Genomic DNA, 16,398 nt, shown 5'->3' with positions numbered 1-16,398 from the left:
AAAATAAAATTTCCACTTTAGAGATTAAAATAAAAAAAAAACATAATTACTAGTTAAAAAAAAAGAATCGTGTTTATAACTAAACATTTATAATCATTTAAATTCAGTTAATTTTTTTTCAATCAATAACCGTAGTTTTTACTTTATCTTACTATAAGAGAATAAAGTCATTCAGCTAAGCTACAAGTCGTTTTCATTGCTTTTTCATGCTTGGGATGTTAGCATTAGTGATTGGTCACGTTTGTTAATAAAGAAAATGCTTTCACTGTTAAAGTGTTATGAGGGGACAAATTATAAAAGAACTGCATCTTTTAACCCTAAACTCATTGTTTCTCTATAATCGTTTTGTGAAGTTTTAATATTTTTTAATAAAAAAATCTTTTAAATATTTATTATAAAATTTTCGTCTGAAATTTACATGGTTAACTTGATTTTGTCTTTTCTGAACAGCATATTTTATCAACTATTTATGAAAAATTATAGGAATAATTTTTAAAAGTTTGAAAATATAATCCAACCTTCTGCATATATTTACGTAAGTTTACCCTTAAATTTAATCTAACCTGATTAAATTAATATGACATAAACTTTATTTGTGGTCCACATAATTTGGACCCACCTCTGTAACTTAAAAAAACGATTTTTACTAAAAATATCCTGAAAGCTACTTGTTGAATTCTTACTCAGCACACAGACAAAATCTGACATTACAGTACCATCCAATAGCATTGAGTGTTTTGGTTAACCCGTAAAATTAGGCACAGTTAAATGATTTGGTAAAACAGTGGTACCAAATTTTTAATAATAAACTCGTGGTTACAATTTTAAGGACATAAAGTAATTGCTGATTAAGCATTTTTAATTAGAAAGCACTTCCGTATGAAGTTCGTTTGTTTCCAATTAAATATCGAAAATTTAAGATGATAAAATATAGTACTGCTTGTATTATTTAATAATTTAGGGTTTGATTAGACTTTTTGATTGTCCATATTATTTTGATTAGTTCAACCATGCGTAGATTTTTCTAAGTTTTCGAGTAATTTAAGAAATAAAATAGAATGCTTGAGAGAGAAAACAAAGGTGTTGGCGCGTTACACCATTTTGATAATTATTATATTTATGTGGGTAGATAAATGGAACGTTCCCTGCAATGGGTCGGTGATGGACTCGCCTTTTGATAATGATAGGTGTGGCCCATTGGCCCATTGTGCTGCCAAAAGCCATTTACGGGCCGATCCAATGATGCCTTCAAATTTATTATCATTATTTTATGCATTTAATTTTTTAAATATATTATATGTTAATAGTTATTTTTCAAAATAATATTATATTATTTGTGTTAGATCATGTTGAATTATTACATACAAAAATATTAAATACTCGAAGATTAAACTTTGACTACGTATAATAATCTCGTTCTGCTTTGAGTATAATTGTTTTTAATTAAAAAAAAATACATGTGATTTAAATTAAATATTATATTTTGTAAAATATTACAATTTATTTTAATATTTTATGTGAGGGTGTGGAGTTAATTTTAAAACTTTAATTTAACTATTATTGATAAAAAGACAAAAAAAAAATCATTATCATATGTCACTGTTCATTCTTCCTTTTTTATTTCGCTTTCCTTGAAATGTTTTCTACGTCTCACACTTTTCGTAGTTTCTTAAAATGCTTTGTTAGGTTTTGGATACTTCCAAAGATCCAATGAGAAGGAGTTCACACGGTTCTTTCTTTTTGTTTCAAACTATACTTTTCAAATTAATGAAAGTAACGTCGACGGAACTAAAATTTCAAATAAATATTTGACTCAGTTTATAGTTAATTAAAATGTAAATTAATTTTTGAATGTTGAATAATTTGTATAAAAAGTATAATTAATAGAATATAAATTTGATTCTCAAACTTATATATATATATATATTTCCATTTGATTCATGGGTGATTATTAATGATAAAAATTATAATTTTAAATCATGATTAAATAAAAAAAATACTTTATACTAATAAAATGGAGTTTGTTTTTCATTAGCTCGTACCTTTAAATTGAAATAATTATAAAAAAAAATTTTTTTTTAATATCTAACATTATATGAATAAAGTGTTTACTCGTATATTCCATGTCTTCTATTATCACTTCAATGATTTTTTTTTTCATGAAAGCAAAGTTGTATGACAAATTACCTCTCACATGTTTATTTAGGATTTGACTTAAATAAAATAGTTAAATTAATTTAAAAACCAAATCATCAAAAAATTGGAGAAATAATTTTTATTTACAATCTCAAATCAATTAATTATAATAATTTTATTTCAATTGAGCTCATGTAGTCATTTTGTCCTTTCTGGGTAATGCCTTCATTTTGCTATTTTTGTCCAAATTCCTCAGCAAATATTGTAATTATACCTTGTTGTCTCTCATGTATCAAATGGAATCATTGTACATTAATTAGACTTATCCTCAAATACCCTACTTGGTGGTCCTATTTTAAATGGAGATTTATGAATTTTACTATTTAACAATAATCTCATCTAATGATTGAGGACATGTCTTTGTAATTGAAAGTGAATTTTACACTTTAATAAAATAAATATTTTTTTAAATGTATAATTTAACAATTCATAGTTAAATCCATCAAAATTAATTTTGCTTAATTTGTATACTTATTTACTTTTCTTATTCTTCCGATTGATGATCTAAATGGCAAAGGTTTTATTTATTGGAATTTAAGACTGTGGTCATACTTAAAATCAAAGCAGGGAAAACTCTTACGGTAACCTATCAGAATTCATGTGCTGCATAAACATAAACGTGGGATCATTTGAGTGTTTTGTCATTCTTTTATTTCTAAGCATTGTTGTAAACAAACATGAATTCCAAATCACGTACCACTATCTAAGGTGGAAGTTGATTGGATTAGATTAATTTACTTTTTATTTTAAATTTTAAGTTTAACTTATTTATCTTACATGGGTTTTCTTAAAAATTAATTATATTTCTTTAAAAAGCTTGAATTGATTTAAAAACTTATTTCATAGTAATATTTTTTAGCATGTCAAATTATCAATAAACTTATTTAGGTATAAATTTATGAGTAAGCAAAAAGATTTATTTTTCTAAATGAACTAAAATAAACATGATATAAAAATACTACCATAAAATTTTAATATAATAAAAAATAAAATGGTTACTATTTTAATTAAATTAATCTACTTGTTTTTAAAAAATTTGAACGACCCAAAATGTAATATTTTTAACTCAATAAACTTTTAGAATTTTTTAATTTAACTTTATTTAATAAATATACCTAACTTAATCTAAGCTTAATTTGAGTCTGACTATAAACTTTCAACAAATAATTTAACCAATTCGAATTCATATTCAATTTAATAAAACAAATAAGGATCCAAATATAAAGAGAAGAGATGTAAATAATCTATCTAAAGTTGTAGTGGCTGTTGATTCTTCAATAGCTTATATTGTTTTATGCGTGTTTGAGAAGAAATTATTTCAAATAATTGTTTTTTAAAGTTCTTGAAAATTTATTTAAACAATCATTATTTATTTTAAGAAGTAATTTATATACAAAATTTCAATATTTGCGTAGATTTGAAGTGCACGAATCTTTTATATATATGAATTAAATCACAAAATAATAATTATAATGTCAAGCTTGTCGGCTATGGGAATGGTTGCGCAACTGTCTCCACAATGCTTATCTTATTTGGATGGATAGGAACTCTATGGGATGATATCTGCATATCAAAGGTGATAAGCTGAGGATAAATAATTAATAATAATAATAATAATTTATAAAGAAGTATTTATTATATTTTAATATATGTTTTAGTTATATTTTAATAACCTTAATATAATAAATATGTAAAAATAAGTCTATTTACATGTATTTAAACTCAATTTTAAAGATTGTGACAAATAAAATATTTTTTTACAATAATAATACCTAAATAAATTGTATCCCAATTAATTTTTTTATAAAATTTACCACAAATTAATCTAAACGATTTAGAAAAAATGTAGTGAAATTAATATATTATTCAAGAACTTATATCAAAATAGCTAAAAAAAATGTTATTATTCTTATTGAAATAAAATATTGATTACAATTCTTATGGTTTTTCACGCATGTATTTGCTTGAAATGAATTTTCTTTTCTTTTGTAAAACTGTTACTGGTACATATCATATATTCCTTTAAAAAGTTATTTGGGGTGATGATATATCATATATATTATTCTTAAAACAACTTTTCTATTACATTGCTTATTGATATTTAATCACTTTTTCCTTTACCAGAAAAAGAAAACAAAACAGTAAAAATGTTATAGAAATAACATTTATTGTGGTATGTAAGCCTTATGTTATAAGTGAGTGTGATTGATTCCTTTTAAGACATAACACTTTTTGTAATGAACAAATCAAAATGAGTGGTACCACCAACCTCCCACATGATTTGTTTTGAAGAATTAAAATATCTATTTAAGAAACAAAATTGTTTCAATTATCATTTTGTACAAGTTAGTATGGTAATATTTTAATAAATTGTCTTTCCTATATAGGTTTTTTGATCTGTGACATAAACCAACGACCAGAAAATATCTGTACCATGTTCTCTTTTTATAAACACGTTTGGCAACTTGCCTTTATTTGTTGTGCACAAGTTGGATGATGGAATCATCTTCTGCTTTGAATTGCTATAATTTTTTTAATTGTATTTTGTTGTTTCTATTGACAACTCAAACTAACCTTGTAATGGGTACCTCAAATCCCACGTGGTGTCGCCGCAGACACTTCTTTTTCTGTGTTTGGAAAATGGAAAGAAATCTGAGAACAATCAAAATATCAACCGCAAATCCAGCGTACATAAATCCTGTAAGAGCTTTTCTATTTTTTATAATATTTTTTCTATAATTTTATAAATTAAATATTAAATAAAATATTCATTTATTCTTGTGTTGAAAATATAAAACATATGAAATATTTTTTAATGATTAAGGGGATTTATTATTCATATCTAAACACCTAAATTCCTGACTTTTACCATCTTTCTTAAGTGCATGTTTAAGGTATTAAAAACATTGTTTTGTGTAATTCTTTTATTATATCATTTAAAATGCGTGTCTATAAAAAAACATTATACGAATATCAAATAAGATATTAATTACTCAGTGTTAAAATATAGTCGTAACTGTTAAACTTATCTGTATCAAAGTGTCAGCAAATTTCCCCTCACCATCATTTCAGTTTGCATACATAATTCAGTCAATTCGTATGCTTCATTAATAATAATACCAATTAGTGTATGCATGAAATTATTAACATTGATATTAAATTAATCTTAATATAATTGCGTGTGTGTTTCTCTCTTTGGTTCGTCTATAAATGAAGCCTTTTGGCCCCCAACCTCTAATTGGTTTTCCATTTGATTTAGGGTCTTGTGGCTGCGGATTTTCAACCTAAATTTCCGCCTAAGAATCCTTCTGGTCGTTGCTTGCTTCTTTCAAGCTCAACCCAAAATCTATCAGGAACCAGTAGATTCTGTAAAAGCAAATTTTGGGTTCTAACCCACTTTTGCCCAACTGGGTCTTGTTGAATCTCTCTTGAATTCTGTGTTGCTGGGTTTGAAATTTGATTCCTTTTTCTCTTTCTGGTAGCTGGAATTTGGGTATTTTGATTTATCAGGTATTAAATGAAGCCAAGCTGAACTAAATTATTGCTCAAAAAGTTTGCATCTTTGATTTAATTTGAAAACTGGGAATTTTGGTTAATAATTTTTTGTTTGTATTCAGAATTATAAGGTTGCTTTGAGGTTTTCCAAGACTTGGACCCTGAAGATGACGATTGGTAGTTTTGCACCAAAGGGAGAGAAGAAGAAATCACGGAAGAACAAGGCAGTGATCAATGAGAATGCACCCTTGTTGCCAAAAAGTCAGGATCAGGAGAGTGATGCAGGGTTTGATGATTTCAATGGAGCTTCATTCTCTGGAGCTGTTTTTAACTTGTCCACCACAATCATTGGTGCTGGAATCATGGCCTTGCCTGCAACCTTGAAACAGTTGGGGATGATACCTGGCCTCATTGCCATCATCATCATGGCTTTGTTGACAGAGAAGTCAATTGAGCTTTTGATTAGGTTTACCCGGGCAGGGAAGTCTGTTTCTTATGCTGGTCTCATGGGAGATTCTTTTGGCAAATTTGGAAAAGCTCTGGCGCAGATATGTGTTATAGTCAATAATATCGGGGTGCTGGTTGTTTACATGATTATAATTGGTATGACCGTTATTATTAACTTTAGTACTTCAATTTATTTGAGTGAATGTTTATTGTTATTCATTATCATAGGTCTAGGATTTATGTTTAACCATCAATCTCTAGAAGCTAGAGCTACATGGTTGTCTAATTTAGTTTTGTGTTGTTCATCATGCAGGTGATGTGCTCTCTGGAACATCTTCAAGTGGAGATCATCACTATGGTATCCTTGAAGGATGGTTTGGTGTGCACTGGTGGACTGGGAGAACATTTATAGTCCTTTTTACAACACTTGTTATATTTGCACCCCTGGCTAGCTTTAAGCGAATCGGTGAGTGCTATTCCTTTAACCAAAATTGAAAAAAACAATTGTTAGTTTTGTCATTTAGTGTTGGGAAGATATCTGAGAACACTGGGATTCATGCTTATACCAGGTGCATAAGTTCTTGTTTTAGGCACCCAGGGATTGCTACAAGGGCTGATGGCACACAATTACTCATCAGAGTATTTGTTTTAAAGTGTTACAGCCTATTTAAATCACCATTGAAGCTTAAGACGAATTGGGTATTCTCATTAATTTCATGCTAGTAGCTTTAATTTTTTGTTAGTTTGGTTATATTTTGAAAATTTATATTTTATAGTAGAATTAAGTAAAAGGAAAAAAGAGTTTTGTGAAACGTTTGTGTTGTTTGTCGCCATATATTCTGTATTCATATTATCAGTTTGAACCTGGATGACATGACTTAGTGGACATGTATGGTTATTTACTTTGAACCTTGATAGATCTTGCACTTTGGTTGCAACATATCAAATTCCTTGAGCATTAATTTTTGGGTGTTCAATTTATGTGATGGGCAAGGTCTTATTTTGATCTATTTAGCTTCATCTTCACTATGAATGCGCTGAAGATTTACATGCCTGCTCTGTGGTTGCAGATTCATTGAGATTCACATCAGCCCTTTCAGTAGCACTAGCAGTTGTTTTTCTAGTCATTGCAGTGGGAATCTCAATTGTCAAGATTATAAGTGGAGGCATTGAAATGCCCAGACTCTTCCCGGTCACTACTGATGTGACATCATTCCTTCAATTATTCACCGTTGTTCCTGTGTTTGTCACTGCCTATATCTGCCACTACAATGGTATGCAAGTTATTGAAATCTTTGTGCCAAGCTTGTTCTCTTTCTAGACCTGTTTTGACTTTGATGTTTTTATATGTTAGTGTTTTTTGTATGAAAAATGTGAAAGTTAGTTTGACTTTTCTTTCTGTAAGCCTCAAGCTTTTCCATGCCCAAAAAATTTGAAACGATAGTATACAAGGTATAGATAATCAAAACAAGTTGACCTGAAAATTTGATCATCCAAATGGTCATGTCCTTTATTCCATGATAATGTCATTATATGCAATTATAACTTTTGTGTCCTATGCTATCCTATGTTGAGTTGCTTGAGTAAAAACTAGAAATTTCAAGCCTGAAGTATTTCTAAACACGAAACATTGGAAAATGTTCCTAGTTTCAATTTTATGATTTAATAACATTACCGGAGTTTGCAATCTGGATATGCCTTTTTGCGATATGGATATTGAGGCAGATGGTTGCATTATGTGAACTTAAGGGTATGTTCGGAAGTTAAGTTTTGAAGGGGAAGGGAGGAGAAGACAATTTTTTTTATTAATAATAAACATTCTATAATTTCATAATTTCTCAAAATAAAAGAAATAAAATGATAGATTATGTCATCTTAATGTGCTAATCTTTTCTTTAGTTTTAGAAATATTTTATAATTCTTTTGATTAAAATATAAAATCTTTGTCCTCCCTTCCATTTTCCTCTAAAATTCAACTCCCAAACATACCCTAAAAGAACTGATGTTTGTACACTTTTTATTTTGCAGTTCACAGCATAGATAATGAACTTGAGGACTCCTCACAAATGCGAGGAGTTGTACGCACCGCCCTTCTTCTATGCTCATCAGTCTATGTAACGATAAGCTTCTTTGGGTTCCTCCTATTTGGAGAAGGAACTCTTGATGATGTGCTTGCCAATTTCGATGCCGATTTAGGAATTCCTTTTGGTTCTGTACTCAACGATGCTGTTCGTCTAAGCTATGCTGCACACCTAATGCTTGTATTTCCAGTGGTCTTCTATCCATTGCGGTTAAATATAGATGGTCTCCTCTTCTCTTCATCAAGGCCTCTGGTTCTGGATAACTTCAGATTTGCATCACTCACTATTTCCCTTATTGGTGTTATATTCCTGGGAGCAAATTTTATTCCTAGCATTTGGGATGCTTTCCAGTTCACAGGAGCAACCGCCGCAGTCTGTATAGGATTCATTTTTCCAGCTGCCATCACTCTTAGGTGAGTTTGGTTGCTCATACTTTCTGTCCAGTAATCAGTTTGATTCTCTAAAATGGTTCTGTTATATGTTTGTTTATGCTTTTGTTGCTACCGAATTAACGTTCCTTGATCGTTTTAACTATGCAGGGACCGCTACAACATAGCAACTAAAGCAGACAAGATTTTGTCTGTTGTTATGATAGTCCTGGCTGTCTTCTCAAACATTGTGGCAATATACAGTGATGCCTATGCCTTGATCAAGCAGAACAAATCTAAACGCGAATGATCGTCATGATTTTAGTTGGAGGAACTGAATTGATAGGGTTATTGGTCAATTTGAAAATCAGGGTTTTCTGAGAGGGTATGATGGGTCGATTTGAATAAACAGAGAAGCTACCCTGTGTACAAATGTGCTTCAGAAGTATTGAGGCCTGCAACATGCGTTCAGCCTCCTTTGTAATTTGCCATTCTGCTGTAATAGTTAAGGTTCTTGCCGAACATTACTCTCTTTCCCTGATTTGTTCTTCCGCAAATGTAATATAGAATCCTTTGTAAGCATTTGTATGTATTATATTCGGTGAAGGAATGAATTATGAAAGAATGGTATATAGTTCAAGAAATGGACGAGACAAAAACCATAGCTTTCATTTATTTTAATCCCCTCTCCTTTTCTACTTACTAAAGAAGTTGAATTGTAGATTTGAAAACTTGTTAATTGTTAGCATTGTTATTTTCCATGAAAAATAGAACATTTTGGTAACTTACATGATTGTGATTGTCTTGAAAACTTGTTAACAACTCATTTACTTCTTGTTATATGTATGAAAAATATTAAACACCAAACCATTGAGCATGGCAAAAATATAATTCCTCAAGTGGTTCGTTTAGTCATATTGACAAGACTTCTGCGACTGCATTTATAGAAAGAGCAAAAGACTTGCAAGGACATCAAGAACAAGATAAAAATGGCAGCAAGGAATGTCAGAATTTGCCATGAAGCAAACACGTAAACCTTCATAAATATCCAGACTTTGATACTCATTCTACCATTATAATGCTGGTTAACATCTTCAATGACTTTATCCAAGAATGGCACCCTTGTCAATTTAATGGACTTGCTCATCCCATTCCACAAGTTAGCCACCTCTTCATCACTCTTTAAGTGGTTCAAAATAACCCCTTTTTCTCTAAGAATCTTTGCATCTTCCTCAGAGTCTATGATCCCATTCATCAATTCAGTGTAACGGGTGAAAATCAATGGCCCTGATACAGTTGATGCTTCATAAGCAACCAAATTTCTCAACAACACCTCGCTGTCTACATCTAAACTAATTGTTGGAAGATACAGTGTTGCATTTTTTACATCAAATGTGATAGTTGATATGTCACCATTAGTGGCCATAAAACTAACGCCAGACTTTGAGAGTTCTGCAACTGAAGGAATAGCGATTTCCTCCATTAAGGGTGGTTTGTTGGTAACATTATCTGAGCTTAAACTCCCATTTTCTGCTTTGGATGCTTCTTTTTCTTGAGAGAAAAACAAGTACTCAAAGGGTTGCTTTATAATCCCTACTCCAGGAAGGTTAGAAATGATTGTCCAAGGCATGCTAATGATAACCTTCATGGCTCTAAATTGTAGGACCTTCTTACTTAAGCTTGTCAATGCGGTAGACAATTTTGAAAGCAACCTCCTAACCTCACACAGGAATCGCTTGACATAGTTCATGAATAATTTTTCATTTTCTTCCTTATTTTTATGTTGATCCACAAATTCGATTAGAGTTGATTGTTCTTCCAATTTAGGCACCATCATGGCATACAAAAAATCTAGCAGATGAGCACACTCTGAGACAATGATCTCTGGATACTCCTCTATGACCTTGAAAGGAGACAGTTCTTTGAACAATCCTATTAACATAGAAAACAGCATGTCATCTGCTAATTCTAGTGATGAGAATTTGAACTCCAACATCTTTCTCAACACAAATAATGGGATTTGATTTTCAAGCATTACTGTGTCCTTCAAGATTGCATTATGAGCTACTTTCCTCCCTGTATAATCCACCAAGTGAGACATCCTCGAGGAAACTCCTGGCATTATTGTTTCATCTTGAATGGTGTAAACATGAAGGAACTCAAGCAAAAATGAGGCATCAATAGCCATCATCCATGCCAATGTTTCACCATTAAAATTTAAGTACTTGTGGTAACATGCTCTAATCCTATGTTCTAACCTTATCAATTGGTCAACTATATGTTCTAACTTGAGGCTTTGTAGTTGTTTTTGCAATCTTCTTGCTGCTGCAAGCTTATATCTTTCCATCTCATAGAGTTCTTGTCGCCAATAGTTATAAGGTCCTATGGCAATCTGCTGAGGGATATAAGAATCTGGATCACTAGTCATAAGGAGTTTAGGCACATTGAAGATGGACACGGGGAATTCACCATAATCCTCAAACTTTTCATTAAGGGTCTCACGTATTTGAGTCACCCATCGAAGCTCATCAAAGTTGGTTTCAGGGTCATTTGCCATTATGGGTCTAAAATAAGACATGTTTTGGAGAAATGAATTGAGTTCTTTTGATATTACATTCGGTAAAAGTGAGGCTAGTTTAAACTAAAAAGAATTATGCTTTGATTATCATTAACTAATGGCCATTATGTTACAGTTTCTTGTTCAACAATAAGTAACACATTTCATATATTTAAATGTTAATGAATTCTGTAAGTTATTAAGTTTCTAACTACCCTTTTCTTATATCGTTTCGAACTATCCCTTTGAAGTTGTGAAAAGTAAAATATCTATTTAAATTATAATTCGGATGTCTATGCATGCTTTTCATATAATCTATATAACAAAGTTAAAAGGAAAAATAAAACAAGTCTTGTATATTAAACATTGGAGCAAGGCATACATGTAAAATTTATTTTCTTGCTAACTATCACAAATTGAAGAAATGGAAGGTAGAACTGAGGAGAAATTTATACGCACTTTTTATGTTTTAATGCTACTTATAATAAAACCATTACAATTAAAGTTTGTTTCGGTTAATAAACGCTTTATTTCAACATAGTCTTTATCTTATATCATAGAATTAGGGTGGAAAAATTCTGGCAATCTATCACATATTTTTATAATTTATAATCAACACCTCTAATTAGCTACCCTTTAATCTTACACTGTTTATTAAGTTATCTCATCTAGGTTCTGTTTTTTATTTTCAGAAATTTATATAAAAAATAATAGTAATAATAATGAGTTAACCACATCTTTTAAGATAAAATTTAGCTATAATATCATATATATTTTTTATGTTGTTTTAAATTAAGTTAAATTTTTAATTTAATAATATGTGTAACCTTTTTATTGCAAGAATAATAAAAATAAAATTTTACTTTTAATTAAATAACAACATTAAAAACACTTTTAATAATCCCATCTTTTATTTGAGGATATAATACCATCTGTTTTAAGGGTAATCCTAAAATTTTAATATTTATTACCAACTAAGCCAAGAGACCAGATTAGATCCTAATCATTCATCCAAGATGGAACAAATCCAACGGCTCATGTTAAACGATGCTTCTATCTAACATCTCATATTTGGGTTTTCAACCCTCAGAACCTTTTTGTTCTCATCTGTGCCACAGAGACGTAGCTGGTAGTTTCTGCTTTCTCAATTTCTCAAAGTTTTAACCTTTTGAATTTTTTATTCTCTCTGCTACATTTGGGTCATGCTGTGTTGTTTCATTGTTTGAGCTGCTTCAAACTCATCTCTTTGGTTGATATATTGATATGGCCATTGTGTTGAGTTTCCCGTTTCAGTTTCACACTTGTCTTCACAAGCTTTGTTATTGTTCCTTTCTTAGTGTCCCTTTTCATACCAATGCTTATACTGGCACACATAGTAATCTCTTTAGCATTGTTTTATCGTCACCACCAAAACACTGTGTGCTATCAATTGGATCTACACGGTTTCATGAGTCTACGCCACTGTCTAAGGACACGGTTCCTGCTGTTGTCGACTTTGGTGTTTGGGAACAAGAAAAACATGTTGATGATGAAGGAAGAGGAGAATTTGATACATCTTTTGTGTCCAAGAAGGAATTGCCTCCTTGGGGAGAAGTAGAAATGGAAGATTTCAATGATGGTGGTGGTGGTGGTGGTGATTGTGATGATGATGATGATGATGAAGGAAGAGAAGAATTTGTTACATCTTTTGTGTCCAAAAAGGAATTGCGTCCTTGGAGAGAAGTAGAAATGGATGATGATGACGACGATGATGATGAAAGAATAGAAGATGTTAATGCATGTATTGTGACCAAGAAGGAATTCCTTCCCAGTGGAGTAGAAGATGATGATGATGATGTTGAAGGGAGAGAGGAATTCGATACATCTTTTCTATCCCAAAAAGAATTGCCTCCGTGGGGAGCAGCGGAGGATGATGATGATGATGGAGGAAGAGCTAATATTGATGCATATTTTGTGGCCAAGAAGGAATTGCTTCCCCGGGATTCTAGACCTGTTCAATCTACTTTGTCAGCTTCAGGGGAGACGGGACTAATGAATGAGCATGGGGCACTTTTTCTGGAAGAATTGGATGAGAATGTGCTATCTAATAGGATTTTGGTGCTTAGCAGAACTAACAAGATTAGAAGTGCCATGGAGTATTTTAGGTCTATGGAATTATCTGGTCTTTGTCCAAATATCCATGCCTGTAATTCTCTTATTTCTAGCCTTTTGAGAAATGGGTGGTTTGATGATTGCTTCAAAGTGTTCAATTTTACAAGAGCAAGAAGGATCACAACAGGGCATACTTATAGCTTGGTTCTTATGGCACATACAAAAGTTCATGGGTGCAATTCAGCCCTTAGATTCTTCAGAGAACTTGAAAGTGAATGTGATGCGAGGAAGGATTTCGATGCAATTGTTTACAACACCGTGATATCGATTTGCAGAAATGTTGACAATTGGAGTGAAATAGAGAGGTTGTGTAGGAGTATGAAGGCGAATGGGTGTGCTGGAACACATGTTACATATTGCCTATTAATCACTAGTTTTGTGAGATGCAACCAAAGCGAGCTTGCTCTTTATGCTTACCATGAAATGGTTCAAAATGGATTTGAACCAGATAGCAATACACTGAATGCTATCATTAGTGTATGTGCAAAGGAGGGAAAATGGGATGCTGCATTAAGTGTCTTTCAGAAAATGTTGAAGGATGAACTTAAGCCAAACTTAGTTGCATGCAATGCATTAATTAACTCACTTGGTAGAGCAGAGGAACTCAAACTAGCTTCTCAGGTCTACAACACAATGAAACGATTGGACCTTAAACCAGATGCATATACATTCAATGCTCTACTAAGTTCTCTTAACAAGGCCGGTAGGCCTCACAAAGCTCTTCAGCTTTCTGAGATGATTGAAAGAAATGAAACATCTCAATTCAATATACATTTATACAATACTGTTTTAATGTCTTGCTCAAAGCTTAGGTTATGGGATAGAGCTATAGAAATTTTGTGGCAGATGGAAGCTTCTGGACACTCTGATTTGACGATGTCATATAATCTTGTCATCAGGACCTGTGAACTTGCAAGGAAGCCAACAATTGCATTGCAGGTGTACAAGCATATGGTTCATCAGAAGTGCAGTCCAAACATATTTACTTATCTGTCTGTAATTAGATGCTGTGTTTGTGGAGATCTCTGGGAAGAATTAGAAGAAATCCTATATGTGAGTAAAATGCATTTTCAAATTTCTAAGCAATATTTGTCTGAGCCTAGTTTGTTATAAAATTACAACTGATAGTTATTGCTCAGTTAAAAACGTTTTTCAAATAGGTCGTATTTTAACCAGTGTCAATTTGTAGATTTGTTTATGCTAGCACTTGTTGGTCTGATATGATAAGCAGAAGCTACTCATAGCAACAATCCCAAATCATGCTGAGTATTATGCATACATGGATACTATGGATCCAGTTTGTCTTATTCTAGGCAAATACTTATAAATTTTAATTGAACCGAGTAATATCCGATTTAACCTCATTTTCTAGTCTAACAAAAATATTTGACCTCCCTGTTATATGTTCCTTTGCAGCAGCCCATGCCAAATGCCACTCTTTATAATGCCGCAGTTCAAGGGCTGTGCTTACGTGGCAAGGTTAACTTGGCAAATAAGGTCTACACAAAAATGCTAGAAAGTGGTCTTCAACCCGATGTCAAAACACAAATACTAATGCTTCGCATGTTAAGGAAGTAGTCAGTAGTTGTTATAACTAACTTGACAGTTTTGCAATGATGACCCAAAGGAGGGGAATATAGCAGTTAGCTGAATCAGGGCCAGTCGAATAATAAATATTGTTTTTTTGGGTTTTTGGAGAGAGAATTGCAGACCAAGATTTTACTCTAAGTTTCCAACAACTGAAGTTCTTGTCTGCACACTTTTCTTTCTTTTCTTCTTCCTTTTGGTGCTGAGGTATGTAAAGAAGCTTTTTGCTTGATATGTATGTAAATGATGTAAATGCGCAAGTTTTGTACATTTTTTTCCTGCTATAGTTTGTTCAGTCTTCTTCCTCAGTGTTGATTCTGTACAATTTCTTGTGCTTTTAAACGCAAGTTTTGATATTATTCTTGTAGTATTTCATGAGCTTGCACTCATAATTTTGGTATTTCTTATTATATGTGGACGATCGTACTTTCCCTTTTCTATGCTGAGAGATTCTAAAGATCAATGTAATGACTTACTTTAGTCTGTAAGCAAAAAATGTGGAAACAAGTATTGTTTCCTCCTGCCCAGAACTGTGTTGATACGAGTATTTGTTTCAATAGAACTATACCGTGTGAAGGTTTCCCTTCGGAAATTGATGTGTGATTGACCCGAACTCCCTTTATCATTAGTGTGTAAGATGCAGCTTCGGTGCTCCTTTAATATAATCAATCTGTTCAGGGAAGAAAAAAAGTTATATTTGTTTGATACCAGTTGGACTGTGGTGGTCTGTGATCTCAAAGATATGTACAAGATATGTACCAGATTATCATTTTCATCCATTTCTCAGCTTCAGATTAATCAAATTCTTAGCAGGGGTGCTGGTTCAATTCGGTTTTTACTTAAAAAAAGTAATCCAAATTGCACATAAAAATAACATGTGGTTTAATTTGAATATAATTTAAAAATCAAATAAAACAAAACCACAAAATATTACTTTAGTTTGGATTAGTTTTTATTTTTATTTTTATTTATTATTAAATTATTTTTTTTTCAAAATTTTATTTGCTATTATATGACTTTTAGTCTAATTCTAAATTTAGAGTAAGTAATAGCTTAAAAATGAAAAAAAAAAAGTTTGTTGAGAAAATTAAAAATAGAGGAACGAATGATGATTAAAAGGATAAAATTATAAACAAATAATAAATTAATCATAGAGAAAAAAAGAAGAAAGGATATCCAATTGAAAAGAATAAGAGTGCAAAGTAAATAAAAGTGATGTAGCATATGTTCATATAATGTTATAATAAAATTGAGAAAAAAATATTTTTTATATAAAAAACAATAAAAAATAATATAAATATATTATAACTGTGATTTGGTTTGGTTTAATTTTAATAATAGAAATAAAAAATCAAAATGAACCACAATATAAGATTCGATTTTTTCAATTTTCAACAATTTCAGATCGGTTTGAAGGTTTAAAAACAAATTAATTCAATTTTGAACACCATTAATTCTCAGTCTATGTACAATTCATCTAAGGTTACATATGGAATTACAGTAGCTTGGTTTCATA

The 16,398-nt window shown here is 31.3% G+C and overlaps 3 protein-coding genes across 4 annotated transcripts; 2 read left to right on the top strand and 1 right to left on the bottom strand.

The window, feature by feature from the left end:
• Positions 1–5,386: 5,386 nt before the first annotated feature.
• On the top strand, positions 5,387–9,372 carry LOC113861217 (amino acid transporter AVT6A-like). The gene is made up of 6 exons (XM_027493892.1): positions 5,387–5,706; positions 5,814–6,294; positions 6,452–6,604; positions 7,209–7,412; positions 8,167–8,632; positions 8,759–9,372. Exons 2-6 carry the CDS (start codon positions 5,859–5,861, stop codon positions 8,895–8,897), a joined length of 1,398 nt encoding a protein of 465 aa, XP_027349693.1. The 5' UTR covers positions 5,387–5,706; positions 5,814–5,858; the 3' UTR covers positions 8,898–9,372.
• Positions 9,373–9,482: 110 nt separating this feature from the next.
• On the bottom strand, positions 9,483–11,144 carry LOC113862557 (putative UPF0481 protein At3g02645). Its single transcript, XM_027495637.1, has one exon. The coding sequence runs from the start codon at positions 11,142–11,144 to the stop codon at positions 9,483–9,485; it is 1,662 nt and encodes a 553-aa protein (XP_027351438.1).
• A 1,085-nt stretch (positions 11,145–12,229) lies between these two features.
• Positions 12,230–15,469, top strand: LOC113862903 (pentatricopeptide repeat-containing protein At3g29290). Of its 2 annotated transcripts, none has more exons than XM_027496192.1 (2): positions 12,230–14,348; positions 14,712–15,469. In XM_027496192.1, exons 1-2 carry the CDS (start codon positions 12,408–12,410, stop codon positions 14,871–14,873), a joined length of 2,103 nt encoding a protein of 700 aa, XP_027351993.1. In that variant the 5' UTR covers positions 12,230–12,407; the 3' UTR covers positions 14,874–15,469. The 2 variants fall into 2 exon arrangements, with proteins under 2 accessions (XP_027351993.1, XP_027351994.1); XM_027496193.1 differs by having other exon boundaries at positions 12,258–14,348; positions 14,715–15,159.
• The last annotated feature ends 929 nt before the right edge of the window (positions 15,470–16,398 follow it).

The sequence above is a fragment of the Abrus precatorius genome, unplaced genomic scaffold (assembly GCF_003935025.1).
Source record: "Abrus precatorius isolate BTA unplaced genomic scaffold, Abrus_2018 Scaffold3, whole genome shotgun sequence".
NCBI classification, from domain to species: domain Eukaryota; kingdom Viridiplantae; phylum Streptophyta; class Magnoliopsida; order Fabales; family Fabaceae; genus Abrus; species Abrus precatorius.
Note: the sequence above shows the minus strand (reverse complement) of the source record. Positions and strands in the feature narration are given on the sequence as shown.

What these genes read in the sequence shown, in the direction of transcription:
- LOC113861217 (XM_027493892.1), top strand. Translation starts at nt 5,859, where the DNA reads ATGACGATTGGTAGTTTTGCACCAAAGGGAGAGAAGAAGAAATCACGG. An exon ending in TGTTTACATGATTATAATTG is followed by an intron (nt 6,295 to 6,451) that starts GTATGACCGTTA and finishes TTCATCATGCAG; the next exon opens with GTGATGTGCTCTCTGGAACA. An exon ending in CTATATCTGCCACTACAATG is followed by an intron (nt 7,413 to 8,166) that starts GTATGCAAGTTA and finishes TTTATTTTGCAG; the next exon opens with TTCACAGCATAGATAATGAA.
- LOC113862557 (XM_027495637.1), bottom strand. Translation starts at nt 11,144, where the DNA reads ATGGCAAATGACCCTGAAACCAACTTTGATGAGCTTCGATGGGTGACT.
- LOC113862903 (XM_027496192.1), top strand. Translation starts at nt 12,408, where the DNA reads ATGGCCATTGTGTTGAGTTTCCCGTTTCAGTTTCACACTTGTCTTCAC. An exon ending in AATTAGAAGAAATCCTATAT is followed by an intron (nt 14,349 to 14,711) that starts GTGAGTAAAATG and finishes GTTCCTTTGCAG; the next exon opens with CAGCCCATGCCAAATGCCAC.